Below are 16,045 nucleotides of genomic sequence, written 5' to 3'. Positions count from 1 at the left end.
GGCACCCTCAAGTCTTGTGCAACATAGTGTTACCGCCTCTCTCCAAATCCTTCCCTCTTCACTTAACCCCCAAATAAAATTATACATATATATATACATGTATATATATACATATATAAATATATATATACATGTATATATATATATGCATATATAAGTATATATATATATATATATGTAATATGTAAGTATGCCTTCGTTTTGTCTTTCTCTTGCATATCAGGGGTCTCCAACTATAGAGGCTTCATCTAAATCTCTGTGAGTGGCTCCCCTAGACATCATGTTCCTAAATTGCCTCTCTAACCTCATCAAAACCTAACTCACCCACTAATGGCTCATTCTTGCCAGTTCTTGTTACCAAGGATGTAAACAGGCAATCTTATTACCAAGATTCAGCTATTTCTAACTGAAAATCACTACGTATCAGCCACTATGCTAGATTACTTCACAGTTGTTAATGGCTCTAAATGCTAATCAGTCAACCTCATCAGAGCCCTTAACACTTCTTTCAAATAATTTTCCTTACACCTCATCAGACCTTTCTTATAGTCTCTAAAATGGTTACTTCTCACATTTCTCACGGTTTAAAATCTGGATACCTCATGCCTACTCCCCTATCTCAAGTCAGTAACCTGAATTTATACTCTATTGAGAAAACAGAGACCATTGGGAGCTTACCTCTCAAACTTCCTGTTACAAACCTCTGCTGATCTACATTGGCAACCCACGTTATTTTCATCTCATTTTAGGCAGAGAGGTATATTTCTTGTTTTTCAAAGCCAACCCCTGCCCCTATTCTTTCCACCTCCTCTGAGAAGTTAGCCCATCACTATTCCTTTCTGTTTCTCATATTTGTTAATATCTTTAATCTCTTCATCAAAATACAACCATGTTTAAGCAACTCTCATCCTTAAAAAAAAAAAAGGAAAAATTAGTTTCCCACAAAGGTAGAAGTCCAAAGACTTGCACTTGTGGCCAAAATAGATAAGACTTACTTTCCACCTGAAACAACCACAAAACAAACAAAATATAAGAAATAGAGACTCTCAAAACACTGGGCATGAGGTAGTGGTTAGTGGACTCTAAGAGAAGGGAAACAAATAACGCAAGCCCTAAAATCGCTATAGCTTCTCCAGCTATTGTCATGCCAGAACATTCCAAGCTAAGGAGCAGAAAGGGAGAACCCAGGCAGACTCCCTGAATGGAGAGAACAGAGCTGAGAGACTGCAGAGAACAAGGCAGTTAGAATTCACAGAGCAGGGTACCAGAAAGCAGGGAGCTACCCAGGGACAGAACTCAGAGACCTGCAGAGGGCCCCCTGGGGTGTTCAGCTGATCAATAACTACCAGAGGCTGAAGGAAGAACCACCAAAAGAGATCAAAGGGAGCAGTGCTAGGTACTCACACGGGGCCAGGAATAATACCCGCTCCAGCTGGGTTGGAAAATCTCAGAATTCACAGGGCATTGGGTTGAGTGCTCATAGGACTCGTACCTTGGTAGGGGAATGATTTGCCCTAAATGAGCCCTGCTCTGATTCCTTCTAACAACCTCCAAAGGAAGACCAAAAAGGATTACACCATTTCCAAGTAACTTAACTGAATCCCAGAGCAAAGATCAACAGTATTTACAGGAATACAGAGATATCCAGAACCCAACAGACAACATTTATAATGTCTGGCACCCAAACAAAAGTTGCCAGGCATGTGAAGAAGCAGAAAAATGTGACCCATAATTAAGAGACTAAAACAATTGAAAATGACCCAGTCGCAGAGCCAATACACCGGCTAGGCCTGCTTCTGTGTGTTTCCTTAGCGGCTGCAAGCACCTTGTTCCAGCATCCTAATTTAAGGAGTGACCCAGGGGAGTCTCCGTCCTCACAGGGGACAGCTAGGCTCCTCTTCTCTGCAAAGGTTCTCAATTCTGGAGTACTCCTGCCTGAAGGAGACACTGAGGACCCACCAGGAACTTCAACCCTACTCAACATTGTTTCTGTTCCAGTCCTGGTGCACAGAGATACTTTTTCTTGCTTTTGAACATGACTATGTCTTTTTAGTTTTCTATTTCTACATCTTAACTCTTATTACCTTGTGTTTGGAGCACAAGGGAAGCTTCAAAACGTGATCTTACCATAGCATCTCAACTGGAAGTCCCCACCCATGATTTCCTGAAACTCCTCCCCTGTTTTCAATGACACTACTCACTTTTGGTTTTCCTCTCACCTCACAGATTCCTGTCTTTCTGAGTCCTCCTTCTCTGCTAACCCATGAAACTTTCAGGGGTCCCATTCTCTCCTCATTCTATGAGAAAAAGAGTAATCTGAGGTTTTGTAGGTCTGTGATCCTCTGCAACTTTATAAAAATTCTGATTTTTTTTTTCAATCAGGAATAAAAAGTTACAAATGGTATTTAAAGCTAGAGTTCATTTTTATAAGAAGAGATCTTGCTGCTGGGATGTTCATAATAAATGTAATCCTTCTGCTAGTAGGAATGAACCCTGGGACTGTCGCAAGTATATCACATGAAAAGTAGACGGATATATAAGCTACATTTGAAAACAGGAAATAACTCTTAAAAGTCCATTCAGTTAGTGAGAAATGTAATTGGGTCTCTGTAAGTATTGATAGTAGGGTAGAGTACATAGGAATAAACCGAGTTGGTTAAATGAAGGGCAAATTACGGGTTGTGTGTGCACCTTCCATTAATTATGGGTGAAGGCTGGATTGTGCTCATGTGTTTGTGAATGTTTTCAATCACCACATATTTCGGCAGTGCCTTCTTAAGCTGCTAGCCACTGAGGATACCCAGATGAACAAGACACAGTCTCTGCCTTCATTGAGTTTACAGTTAAGTCTTTCGTTGTTTTTTTTTGTTGTTGTGTTTGTTTTTTAATTCTGCCCCTCTCTTCCCTAAAGGAAGCTGCCAGAATGTGGCAGTCTAAGAAGGAATGGGAGCAGGGCGATGTAACCAGGCATGAGGGTTCCTTAGGTAGGATGTTTGCAACATCCTCAAGGAGCTCTGCTTGAGAATCAGACTTTAAGAGGAATGTAACAGAGTGGATTTTTCTCCCCCGCTGCAAGTTAATTGGCTCACTTTCCTTGCTAATTGGGCAGAGCCGCACAGATAAGCCAAACGGGGGAAAAATCAAGAAAAAGTGGGCACATTTCCCAAAACACTTCCCTGTTTCCTGATCATCTATGAGAGCTCATTTTAGAACTGGAGGTCAGAGGGGCTTGGGGCTGGAGAAACAAAGTTTGCATGTAAATAAGCCAGGCCCCGCTTTTACAGAAGAGCTGATTAAGGGTCTGGTGGACAAAGTGCACAGAATCCCTGCTCTCTGACACCACAAAGTATCTATTACATGAGAACTTCCTTCTGGCGCCAGGAGGCATTTAGTTTTCACTTGGGTGTTCTGTAGGGGATGAGGCACTGGGTGGGGCGGGGGTCGTGGAGGATTGGAGGGCTGCTAAAACGAAAGCAACTCTCAGCAGGGGAATGACTCTTGCTCCAGGGGGTACAAAAAGAATGGGACCCTAGGAGAGAGGATGGAGACAACAACATAAGAACTAACCTTGTGCAATGCCCTACATTGTCCAGGGGTGCCTGAACGCTGAGAAGTCTCTGGGAGGTGGGCTATCCACAGAGAAACAAGTCCAAGAAGGTGAGCAAGTGTCCCAAGACCACTCAGCTGACGAATGCAGAAATCTTCTAAAGTCCACAGCAAAGGGGGCTCTTTCCGGGAGGAGCCACATGGCAGGATGTCATTCTCTCCCAGGTTAACTCCACAATTAACAAAGCTTGGGACCACATATTGGAGACCAGAGCAGTGTGCTACATTTCAAGGGGTGTTTTGATAATGAAATATTTTCACACTTCCAAAGTACTGCCGATAAACACTAAAAATCTCCTGGCACAGAAGTTTCTTAGCTTCTGCCCAGAAGTGGAAGTCTGTCTCAAGAGATTAAAAAAATTTTTTTTTAATGTTTATTTTTTGAGAGAGACAGACAGACAGAGCATGAGCAGGGGAGGATCAGAGAGGGAGGGAGACACAGAATCTGAAGCAGGCTCCAGGCTCCGAGCTGTCAGCACAGAGCCCGACGTGGGGCTCAAACCCACGAACGGTGAGATCATGACCTGAGCCGAAGTCGGACGCTTCACTGACTGACCCACCCAGGCGCCCCAAGAGATTCTTTAAAAAATAAGACTGCACTCAGACTAGCTCACCCTTCAGGATGCCCCCAAATCAATGAGGTCCAGAGATTCTTCAAACAGGCCTCCTTCGGAGGCCTTCACCACAGGGCTTTTTCTCCCTGAGAGCTGCTGTGCTTCACTCTCCTAGTGGAGCAAAGTCATTTTCAGGAGATCCACAGCATGCCAGGGGCAGAAGAGTTTACGGTTTCAATCCGCAGATACTGCTTTAAAAAAAATCTTTTCCCAAAGCCACCTGCATTTTTACTTGTCAAGACAGTCAGTGAAGATTTTTTCCTTCTCTCTTGATGGCAGAGAAAATCAGGTCTCTGAAACATACTCAGACTTTTTCGCCCTCGAGCCTCCACAGACCTGATGTGTCCAGGCACTGGCCTGTCTACGCACTGAGGCCTGTTGGGGCTCCAAGGAAGCAAAAATCTTGGCACAACTTCTGGATAAAGAAGCCAGCAGTGGACGACTGGTTGTGTCGTAGATGACAGAGAACTCCTCTTGTCCATTCCAAGTGTTCCCACAGGTGCTTGGCCGCTTCCTTGGTGGCGCCCAAACGCCAGGAGTCCCTTTCCTTCCTGGGCTGGGAGTGGGGGTGGAGGGGACATCCTGGATGACCCGGGATGGAGGCTGCAGGGGACCTAGAGCTGGGCACGTGGCTTCGTGTAGTCGAAGAAAGAAGAGACAGGGCCTGGGGTGAGGCTGGCCTAACTGTGTCTCCAACCGACCTGCTCCCCGTGTGACCAGCACACCACGTGACTAGCAGTCCACGTGGCCCGTGCACAGCGTTCCCCAGATCTTTTACCTCGCTGGCCTAGGTGTACTGCTCCTTAAGCACTGAAAGCCTAATGAACTGGGCCATGGAACTCTGGCTGATGTCTGCAGAGTGTCTGTTACGCCTGGGGGGGGGGGGGGGGGTGGGGGGGGTGGGGATCAAGCTCAATGCTTCTCCAGGGCTAAGGCTTCCGTTACATAGTAGGGCAGAGTGTTTCTCAGCATGTTCTAGGGTCAGGTGGATTATGTGAGGTTGAGGACGCGTGGTGAGGTGCAGGGGGGAGAGGACAGGGATGAGGGACAAGATACGTGATGTCATGTGTGCTTCCCGAATGATCATGCTTTTTCCCACGAGAGTGTGTCCTGAGTAGGTGGGAGTTGGTCTCACAGTGAACCTTATACACTCCATCTATAGTAGCATAGTTAATCCCTACATTATCCAAAAGAAAATAATCTGAGCTGCATATATAAATCGAAATGTTTAGTAGCTGCATTATAAAACCAAAAAGAAACAAGTGAAAATAATTTTAATCACATTTTTTTTCAACCCAATATATCCAAAATGCCATCATTGTTAGACATAATTTTGGAAACATATTCATGATGTATTTTACATGACCTTATTCATTTTGTCTTCAATATCTGGTGTGTGTTTTACTCTACTGTACATGACTAGCCACAGTTCAAGTCCTCAATAGCCTTCTGTGGCTAGCGGCTTCCATATTGGCCAATTGGAGACTCTGTTTTTGTAGATCAAAGATATGGCAATTTCTTCAGCCATCCAGATGGCTCAGAATATCAGGAGACTTTAGGTAGATACCACCAGGAAGGTCATGTAGGGAGGGCTCTTTCCATTCAAATGCATTGTCACAGCAATCATTTCTTAAGCATTTACTTACTAATGTTTTGGCCTGGTGTTCCCAGAACGTAGATGCAACCGCTCCTCTCCCAAAACCCTAAACCCACCTGACCAGCCCAAATTCAGACTTTCGCATCTAGTCTTCCAACAGAGTTAGAAGGGGCAGTGGCCATAAATGGCCTATTTTCTGTGGTCTCTAATTATTAACCTACCTTGGTCTACCTTTTTAGAAAACCTAAGTTTTAGATATTTTTAATACATTTTTAAATATTTATTTTGAGAGAGAGAGAGCTCATGCACATGTACATACGAGTGGGAGAGGGGCAGCGAGAGAGAGAGGGAGGGAGAGAGGGAGAGAGAGAATCTCAAGCAGGTTCCAAGCTCAGCAGGGAGTCTTATACAGGGCTCAATCTTAAGACCATGAGCTCAGGACCTGAACCAAAACCAAGAGGTAGATGTTTAACGAACTGAGCCACCAAAGCACCCCTAGATATTTTTAATGTTTTAAACCATTTAAAATATTTAAATATTGCATTTAAAAATATTTTAATATATTAAGTGCCTTTTCCGTGTTACATCTGAGTGTGCTTTCACATACACCACAATTTCATGTAAACCTTTCAATAACTCTGATTTAGGAATGTTATTCCAGTTTTTAAATAAGGAGAGTGAGGATTGGAGAAGTGCTGTGACTTTATGGGAAGAGAACCTGGAGAAAGAAATGTAAGCCCATCCATTTTCCCTCAGTGAGGTCTCCTACAAGATCTATGGGAAATGGGATCACGTACTTCAAACCCTAGAAGCTTGCGGTTAAAGCAAATGGCATCCTGGGGCCATCGAAAACCCAGAACAAGTCCTGGAGTACAAAACCTGGGTCAGTTCCTGACCTGATACTTATCAGCTATATGACATTGGACAAAGCAATTAATAGTGATGAAAATAACTCGCATTTATTGAACTTCTTCCATGTATCAGGCTCTGGCCCAGGCATTTGCTCATACCCTTCCTCTCCCTTATGAGACAGATAGTTCATTTTATAGATCAGGAAACTGGGCCTCAGAAAAAGGAAATTGCCAAAGGTCATACAGCCAATAAGCAGGAAAACCAGGATTAGAAAACATTATTAAATGTATTAATGTTTGTTTTATAATGTAACTTTTAGCCCACCCAGCCTCCCTTGCCTACTTAAAAAGGACATCTTAAAGAATTTCAAGACGATTAATATATACCATAAATATCTGTATATTCAGGCCACAAATCTAAAAGGTTGCAAAGCAGGGTGCCTGGGTGGCTCAGTTGGAAAAGCACTGGACTTGATTTCAGCTGAGATCATGATCTCATGGTTCATGAGTTCCAGCCCCAGGTGATGCTCTGTGCTGAGCCTGCAGCAGATTCTCCCTCTCTCCCTGCCCCTCCCCCACTTGCACTCTCTCTGTGTCTCTGAAAATAAATAAATAAACTTTAAAAAAAAATTAAAGAAAACATGTTGCAAAGCATGGACAGATAGGAATTATTTTCAATATGCTTTTTTTTTAAATACAAAAATAAAGTCTTTACGATTCATTTGCAGTGTACAACTTGCCAAAACATTAGAATAGCTGAACTTTCAAAAGAGATAATTATACTTGCACTGTTCAGCTCACGGGGCTGTTGTATTGAGAGAGAAGGGAAAGTAAAAGCATATTCAAAGTGTAAAGAGGTGACACACGTCATATATTACAAACATGCTTAAAGCAAACTGCAGTTATACACTAATATGAAATGCATTTGAAGATACACTTCCTGATCTTTATTGGGAGTCTGCAACTTGAAAAAAAAAGAGTAAAAGAAAAATATTACTAGAAAGAAAGGGAGGGAAAGGAATAATGAAAGAAGATGAAAATAGCCGCCTTTCTTGAAAGAGAACACAGGAAGGGAGGGAAGAAGGAACAGAGATAAAGAAGAAGGAAAAAAGAATGGAAAGACGGAAAGATAAAGAGGCACAAAGAAGAGAAGAGAAACAGAAAGGAAAGAGCTATGAAAAAAATAAGCAGAAACATTTGGGGTCAGTCAGTTCCTACAAGCAAGAGAAACTGGCCATGACCTGCTTAGCTTTGAGACTGGGTACAGATTTTTGCGACTGTTTAGAGAAAAACTAGCACTTTGCCCACCATTAATCTTTTCTAAAGAAAGACTTTGTTCTGCACCTGTATAAACAATCCAGATTTTTAAAACCTATATGCCTGCCTCTAATGTGTGAGACTATGTATTTATACTGATAGATTCAAGTCACCAATAGGTGATGCAGAAATCTAGCTTACGATCTCCTTTTTACATCCTTCGCTCCCCCTTCTCACTTTTTCTTCCCTCCTTGGCCTGTGGCACCTAAAGTCAAGTTCAAGTTCGAGCACCCCTATGAAGAACTCTACATTCTATGGATACTCTCTGCCTTTTCCCAGCCCAGAGAGAATGGAAAATGAGCAATATTTTCACTCAAATGATCCCCAGAGGAGCCCCTGCCCCATCCCTTAACAAAATGACAAAATGTATAGGGAGAAAACCTCTACAAATGAGGGCGACCAGGAGGGCTTGTGTGAAACATCCCCCACCAGGGAGGCCTGGCCTGGGATACGAAGGTGGACGATGCCTGAGTGATGAAGTCAGCCCAGGCCAGCCACCTGTTGTGGCACTTCAGGCACGAAGCCGGGAGCATTTGTTCTGCGGAGTTGCTGGTGAAGGGAGGCTGGCCCCATGGCTTCTGCGCACTCTGTCCTGGGCTGACTGCACATTTCTTTCCTCGCACTTGGCTCCGTTTGGGAGCCTGTGAGCTTTCAGGGAAAGGACAAGTAAACACCTAACTCCGGTTTGAAGCCTAGGTTTCCTCATTGCTAAACGGAGTTACCATACCCCAACCTCGCAGTGGTTTAATCATTTTGTTGTTTTGTTGTTTTCTTTTAATTCCTGTGGGCAGTCGTATGGCGCCCAGCCCAGTGACTGGCGCACAGCAGGCACTCAGTAGCTGGCCATAGGTGCCTCCTTCCAAAGTGAAGTACCCATTCCAAGAGCACCTACCTACTGCAAAGGTCCTTTGAGTTAGAAAATAATGAGGCCACAGTTTTGTTTTGTTTTCTTTGGGGGAGGGGAGTGGGCAGAGAGCTTATTTTTGGTTGGCATTGAACACCATAATTCTGGATGCTGTTTTGTCGGAGTGTGCTCTTCAATACACAATCTAAAATAGGAATCGATTCCTTAGACTACAACGCAAAGAGTTGGGGCAAGAGCTTCTGTCTTATGCATTGTGGTATTACAAACAAAACGAAGCATGAAATTCTCAAGACAGTGGAAAACAGTGGATATAACGGCTTGTGATGTGTGGTGAGGGAGGCGTGTTAGCGACTGAAGACCGAGGGGCCGGGGATGCTAGACACGGATCTCTGTCCGTATTCTACTTACCAGCCCGGTGATTGGGGGTCCTTTACTTAAATCTCTATCTCTGTGGCTTAGCTTGAAGTTCTGCAAAGTGGAGATAACATTTAAGTCACAGATGTTTGAAAATGGAACGAACCGAACCAATGTACTAAAAGTGCTTTGTAAATCATAAAGCCACGTTAGGGGAAAAGGAGGACGGAAAAGGGAGAGGTTAACTGTTGTCAGTGTTGTTTGCTTGCTTTGCTCTTAAGCTGTGGTCGGGCAAGCCCAGGATAGGCAGTCCTACATGATGCGTTGTGAACTTGGGAAACAGTTCCGCTGAAAAGTCCGGGAGAGAAGCAGAGGTCGCGATCCTAGGGCTTTGAAGCGTCCGGCAATCTCCGCCATCGCTAAGACTAGCTGGGCGTGGAAGTGGGGTGGGTACGAACAAGGTCCCCTCCTTCACTTCCCCGACACACATCTCTCACTGACAATCTGAGGGTCCCACGGACCCGGGGCCCCAAATCGCGGCTCAGCGGAGACTTCCCCTTCCCTGCCCCCAACAGCAGATCCTGAGCGCAGAAAAACGGTCCCCACCCCTTCCACGCCCCCGCCCCACCTCTTGCTCCCCTTTCCAACCCCCTCGTCTTTGCCCGGGGTGGTTTGTCCCGAGGAGGACAAATAAATAGTCCTGTCAAAAGGCGCAGCTAGCGCTAGTGCGCGCGGGGCCTGGGCGGGGGCGCGGACTCCTCGGCCCGCGCTCTCCCGGGTCCGCGGCACGGCTCGCTCCCCGGCGGGGCTGCCTACCCGGGTCTCCAGTCTCGCTCCGAACGCTGCCTGGCCGCCCGCCTCCGCCAGAGGGAGCGGAAGGCCGACACCGCGAGGCTGGCCTGGGGCAGGAAGGTGGCCGCGCGTGGGCGTGGGGGACGCGGTGATGTCCACCGGCTCGGTGAGCGACCCCGAGGAGATGGAGCTGCGGGGGCTGCAGCGGGGGTACCCGGTCCCCGCCTCCAAGAGGCCGCCCCTCCGCGGCGCCGAGCGCAGCTACATCTCGCCCAGTGACAACTCCTCGGCCGAGGAGGAAGACCCCGACGGCGAGGAAGAGCGGTGCGCGCTGGGCGCGGCCGGCGGCGCGGAGGGCTGCAAGAGGAAACGGCCGCGCGTGGCTGGGGGCGGCGGCGGCAAGAAGCCCCTCCCGCCCAAGGGCTCGGCGGCCGACTGCAAGCAGTCGCAGCGCAACGCCGCCAACGCCCGCGAGCGCGCCCGGATGCGCGTGCTGAGCAAAGCCTTCTCCAGGCTCAAGACCAGTCTGCCTTGGGTGCCCCCAGACACTAAGCTTTCGAAGCTCGACACGCTCCGGCTGGCTTCCAGTTACATCGCGCACCTGCGGCAGCTGCTGCAGGAGGACCGCTACGAGAACGGCTACGTGCACCCGGTGAACCTGGTAGGGGCGCCGCACGCGAGGCTCGGGGCGAGCGGCCGGGAAATGCTCACGGAGCTCCCGCGTGCCAGGCAGGGTCAGCCCCCTGGCAAGAACCCGAAAGGGGGGGGGGTGCTGGAATGGGAGGTGAGGAGTCCAGTTTAGTTTCTCCCAGTCAAGGGAGGGGCCAGGCCGTTTTCCTGGGGAAGAACCGTGCACCCTTCAGTGCTTCTTCATTCTGATCTTTGTACCTGGTACTTTGCCCTGTGACAGCAGTTGGCTTAAATCCTACTTCCGGGGTGAATCTCGATGCCATCTGCGTCCACCACCCGGTTGCAGATTCAATGGCAAGTCTCTGTCGCCCAAGCTTTTCCATCTAAGAGTCAGACAGGTTCCATTTAAGGAGCCCTACTTACTGAAAGGAAGGAGGGAAGGCCGAGCTCTATTTAATCAGCCTTTGGATGTTAAAAAGTTCTTGCAGAATAGCAGAGGTTTCCCCAAAAGGGATTTGTCTGGAAAGTCCCTTTCTAACCTGCCAACTTTCCAGGCTTGAGAAAGAACCTATTCCAGTTCCTACTTAGAGTGGAGGGCTGATGATGGGGTGTGGGTGTGTGTGTGTGTGTGTGTGTGTGTGTGTGTGTGTGCGCGCGCGCGCGCGCGCGTCCTGGGGGAAGGGAATTAAACACAAAATCCCAAACTTTTGCAAGTTTCACCAAATCATCTTGAGGGCAAAGTCCAGGAGGAAGCGTGGACGGAAGTCTTAACGTCTCACGCAATCAAAATCCAGTAAAATTAAAATCCCACTTTGGAGAGAAGATACCCAAATTCCCAGAACACGGATAAAATCTGAGCTACTCAAAGCCAGGGGTATTCCAGGGTTCATTTAAGAGAGCGGTTTCGCTTTGAGACGGTATTTTTTTTTTTTTCCTTCGATGTCTGATTCTCTTTTGACTTTACAGACATGGCCGTTCGTGGTCTCAGGACGACCTGACACCGACACCAAAGAAGTTTCCGCAGCCAACAGATTATGTGGGACCACCGCTTAGATCGAAGTCACTTGCTGGAGTTACTGTTCAAGCGCGTGTGTTTGGGGGCCACGGAGAGAAGGGAGCATGAGAACCCCCAGAGAATGGGGAAAAGTGCCATCGGACTCTGCTAAATCCTCCTCGACAGCCCCCACCCACCCGAACTGTGAGCAGGACGTGAGGCGGGCGTTGGGGACAGAGCCTGAGGGCTGGCCGTGTGGCCGTCATCGCAGGGCGCCAAGGGCTGCGGCTGCTGGGGATCCTGGCGACGACAGTTTTCTTTTCCAAAGACCTTCCTTCTGTCTCTACAACGCGCAACCAGATCCAGCCTCGGGCTTTAGCAGTGTAGAGTGACCCCCGCGCTGTCGTGCCAAACCGCCTACGAGTTAGTTTCCCGACTGAGCCAGATAGACGTATACGATGGCGGGGCCCTGCCCAGCACAATCTTGTTACGGTGAGGCAGTGGTTAGAACGTGCTCTGGATGAGTGGCTTTACAGACAGCAGTCTTCACGCGAGACCAACATCGGGGCATGTTTTTAAGTTGCAAAGAGAGGGGAGTGGCACACCTGGGCCAGGTTTGTACCCCCACGGGACCCCAGCCTCCGGGAGGCAGGGGCACGCCCGCTCCGCCTAGGGAAAGACGGAGGCGCCCTTTCCCAGACCACCTGACCCGGGTTGGCCCGGAGCGCTCCCGGCGCTTCTGCCTCCTGGCTGCAGTCAAGCCCTTCACTCCCCCCAGGCTCCAGCTGTTTCCCAGCCAGGCTTCTGTCTCCACCCGCCTCCCGTCTAAACTAGACCCTCCCACCCCCGCACCCCGCACCCCGCACCCCACCAGGCTCGCGTCCCCTTCAGGCCTCCGTCCAGTCCTTCCTCCCACGCCTCCTTGCAGCACCCCTCCTCCGGCCCCTGACCCTCCCCAGCGGGCCTGCTGCCTCCAGGCTCTGGTCGCCTCCCCCGGCCCACCGTCCAGGCTCTGCCTCGCGGGAGGAGTGCGCTGGGTGGTCCGCTGAGGCTGTACGTACCCAGTGACCCCGCTCAGGGGAAATGCGCCGCTGTCTCGAGGCTGCACTACCACAGCAACTAGCAAATGTAAATAAATTTATTTTTTTATGAATAATAAAACGCGTTGTGAAAACCGAGTGGCCGTGGGCGCGGCAGAATGTGGTCTTTGTTGCCTTTTACCTAGTTTGGTCCGGAAGTTCATTTAAAGGTGCTTTCTTGGCTCCCTGCGCTGGGATTGGTTCTTTCTCTGCAGAACGGGTGGTGATCACATTTAAATTACTGCGCTTCCAAATGGAACTCTCATTACTTTCTATGATTTGATTCTTCTGGAGGCCGAGGTTACTGGAAGACAAGAACCAGAGGCTCGTTACACCAGAAGAGTCTTTGGGGCCGGGGCCACTTTGAAAGGTATACAAACAGGGTAATATAGGTACACTTCTTACACTTACACACACACACACACACACACAGGATGCTTTCTCCAGCTTAAACCCCTACAGCCCACACTGGAGTGGGGAGTAGGTCTCAGGTCTAATTGGCAGAATAAAACCATAATACAAGGCGCCAAGTTGTGTTTCAGTTAGAGCTTTTCTTTCTTCCCCTAAATAATGTTTATACAGTGCTTTTAATGTACACCACCTCATTTTCCGTGTTATTTTCTTCCATATTCACTGCAATATTCTCAAGAAGTAATAACCTGGAAAACCATCATATGGTTTTTCAAACGCCAGTCTTTTTATTTTATTTTATTTTATTTTATTTTATTTTATTTTATTTTATTTTATTTTATTTATTTTTTAACGCTCGTCTGTTTTAAAGCTGCATTCTCGTTGTAGAACATTTAGAAAATTTGGAAAAGTGTGAAGGAGAAAACTACCTAAACAACTACCTGATTTGGAGTATGTTCGTTATTTAATAAAATTGAAAGGCAGTTTTCTTGACCAGAAAGAGAAAATACAGCTGGGGTTTAGGAGGTGAGAGGGAGCTGGGGAGCATGATTTCCTGTTTTGAACTAAACTAAACCAAAACTCTGGATAACCGCTTTCGGAGACGATTTTCTTGGGCTTTATTCACAGGGGGAGGGACCTGGCCCTCAGGATCTAATCTGTCACAACAGCAGAAGTTGGCACAGGATTACACTACTTGGTTTCTGTGGCATTAGGGGCTCTCTGGTAAAAGCAAACTCAGGTTTGCTAAGTAGTGACGGGAAACCCTAGTATCGTGGTTTAAAGGCACTTAGGCCCCCTGATAAGTTCTGGGTGGCCCGCTTCTTGGGGGTGGGGTGTCTCCTGGAGGCCAGCTGTTAGTGTCTTTTCCAAAGTTTCCATCACATTCGATCCGTTTTAAGGGAAGGGGGCAGTGTGGTATGTTGTTGAGGTGACCTTGAATGTCCACAGAACCCAAGTAGAAATTGAAGCTCTGCCACCCACGGAATAGTGACCATATGCAACCCCTCTAAGCCTCCGTTTTATCACCTACAAAATGGTGATAATAACAGTGCCTACCTAGGAAGAGTGCCATCAGAAATAAATGTGAAAATATTTACACAACCCTTCTAATAAGCAGTGAGCAGCACCCTAAATGACTCCTTAAAAAAGTGGGGAGACATGCTTTGGCAAAGGGGACACTTTAAACAGGTGGGGCATTTCAGGATTCCAGTCTTTAATATTCGTGGCCCAGCTTTAAAATGCCTGGATTACAACCATAAAACAGAAGTGTCCCACGAAAGCAGAAACAGAAAAAGTTAAAAAAAAAAAAAAAGAAAAGAAAAAAAAAGAAAGAAAGAAAGAAAGGCTGTGTTTGTAGTAAATACAGAAAAGAAGAAGCATTTGAATAAACAAAATATTTGGGCAAATTTTCATAAACAAAATTTAAATATTTGTGTCTATAATTATATTCTCTCTGGGCAGTTCAGGGGTAAACTCACAGATTTCCTGCCCTTCCTCTATCACCACTCCCCACACTGAAGTGGCCTTCTTCACTGATTGATGTGTCCAGACTGTCATACCATGCAAACTCATTTCTGTTGCCACTTTACAGGGAAGAAAAAAAATCTTCAGAATTATTTTTGGGGGGCTCCGTTGGAGCCTGGGTGGCTCCGTTGGTTAAGCGTCCAACTTCTGCTTGGGTCATGATCTCAAATTTGTGAGTTCCAGCCCTGCTTTGGGCTCTGTGCTGACAACTCAGAGCCTAGAGCCTGCTTCAGATTCTGTGTCTCCCTCTCTCTCTGCCCCTCTCACCCCACCTCAAAAATAAATAAACGTTAAAAAAAAAAAAGAATTATTTTTGCTCCACGGTTTCTTTAAAAAGTCCAATGCCAAGAATTATGTTATTTAAAAAGAAGAAGGAAAGAGACCAATTTCTAGTAAGTCTCCGTGAATCTGTATCAATTGTTCAAGCTTCTTGGACAACAGTGGCTGTAGGAGAGGTCTTAAGCACCTTGGAACAGTCTTTTATTGATGGACCATGACCATTGTGCACTCTGAGTAGTAAAAAGGGAGCCCAAAGCCTTCCTTATTCTCTTTTTCCTTTATTTTCCTTTAGGAATTTGGGTTGAAGAAATAGGAGTTGAGGCTGGCTATGGAGAAGATTAAGAAAAAAAGAAGAACGTCTCTCTGAAGGATTATTTCAATTCGATTCTGCTGCTGTGTGAGAAGAGTTGAGAGAAAAAGCTGTAAGGACTATAATGCAAAAAGTACTGAATAGCAAATAAAAATGAGTAAATTGAAAAATAGTCTTCAGGGGGCTTTTTGAGAGACCAAAGCATTATTATTAGTGATACTGACTCAATCAAAGAGGACAAAAAATCCCCTTTCACAGGCTCTTCCTAAGATGAATATTTTAAAAGAAATGCTTTCGGCACTGTAATCTTGAAACACCTAGGCGTCTCTCTTGGTTGTGGATGTTGAATTGATTTTGTGCGTATTCTTTTGCCCTGGACTTCAAGTTACAACTTCACTTTAGTCTGATGGCTCCTTCAACAGATAGTGACATTGACCATCGCAATTTACAAAGGAGATTTTTTTATAGGTACAGTTTCCCCCCACGTTTGATAAATGCTTAATAAGTTTTTTAAAAAGATATTCCCCTCCATAAAAAGAACTAATACACATCCTATTTTAATAGGCAATAGGTAAATAGCTTGGCTACTGATTTTGAAAAAACAATAACTGAGAAAGTCATTTTAGTTATGTTTGGAAGAGCAAAAAATAGATAATTTAATAATTGTCTTCTCACTGCCAAAGACCTAACTTCTGGGAAAATTCACTAGAATGTATGGATTGCCTCCCTTTATAACAGAGAACCTAGCTACTTTCCTTTCACTGGGCAGTTCTGCTTACCCCCTGAGGGCGGTTCCCCCCACCCCCATGCGCCCGGCCCCCC

At 46.5% G+C, this 16,045-nt stretch overlaps 1 protein-coding gene and 1 long non-coding RNA gene across 3 annotated transcripts in view; one reads left to right on the top strand and one right to left on the bottom strand.

The window, feature by feature from the left end:
• The window catches only part of LOC131495050 (uncharacterized), a 121,754-nt gene extending 111,598 nt beyond the window's left edge, over positions 1-10,156 (bottom strand). The window contains exons 1-3 of one of the 2 annotated variants that reach the window (XR_009253732.1): positions 10,021-10,156; positions 9,259-9,318; positions 2,179-4,852 (exon numbers count right to left, since the gene is read on the bottom strand). This is a non-coding gene — a long non-coding RNA (uncharacterized LOC131495050). Of the gene's footprint in view, positions 1-2,178; positions 4,853-9,258; positions 9,319-10,020 lie in introns of those variants that run through there. The other variant, XR_009253731.1, reaches the window with a different exon arrangement.
• MSC (musculin) lies at positions 9,884-12,798 on the top strand. Its single transcript, XM_058699824.1, has 2 exons — positions 9,884-10,657; positions 11,593-12,798. Exons 1-2 carry the CDS (start codon positions 10,148-10,150, stop codon positions 11,677-11,679), a joined length of 597 nt encoding a protein of 198 aa, XP_058555807.1. The 5' UTR covers positions 9,884-10,147; the 3' UTR covers positions 11,680-12,798.
• The last annotated feature ends 3,247 nt before the right edge of the window (positions 12,799-16,045 follow it).

This window comes from Neofelis nebulosa, chromosome 14, assembly GCF_028018385.1.
Source record: "Neofelis nebulosa isolate mNeoNeb1 chromosome 14, mNeoNeb1.pri, whole genome shotgun sequence".
NCBI classification, from domain to species: Eukaryota; Metazoa; Chordata; class Mammalia; order Carnivora; family Felidae; genus Neofelis; species Neofelis nebulosa.
Note: the sequence above shows the minus strand (reverse complement) of the source record. Positions and strands in the feature narration are given on the sequence as shown.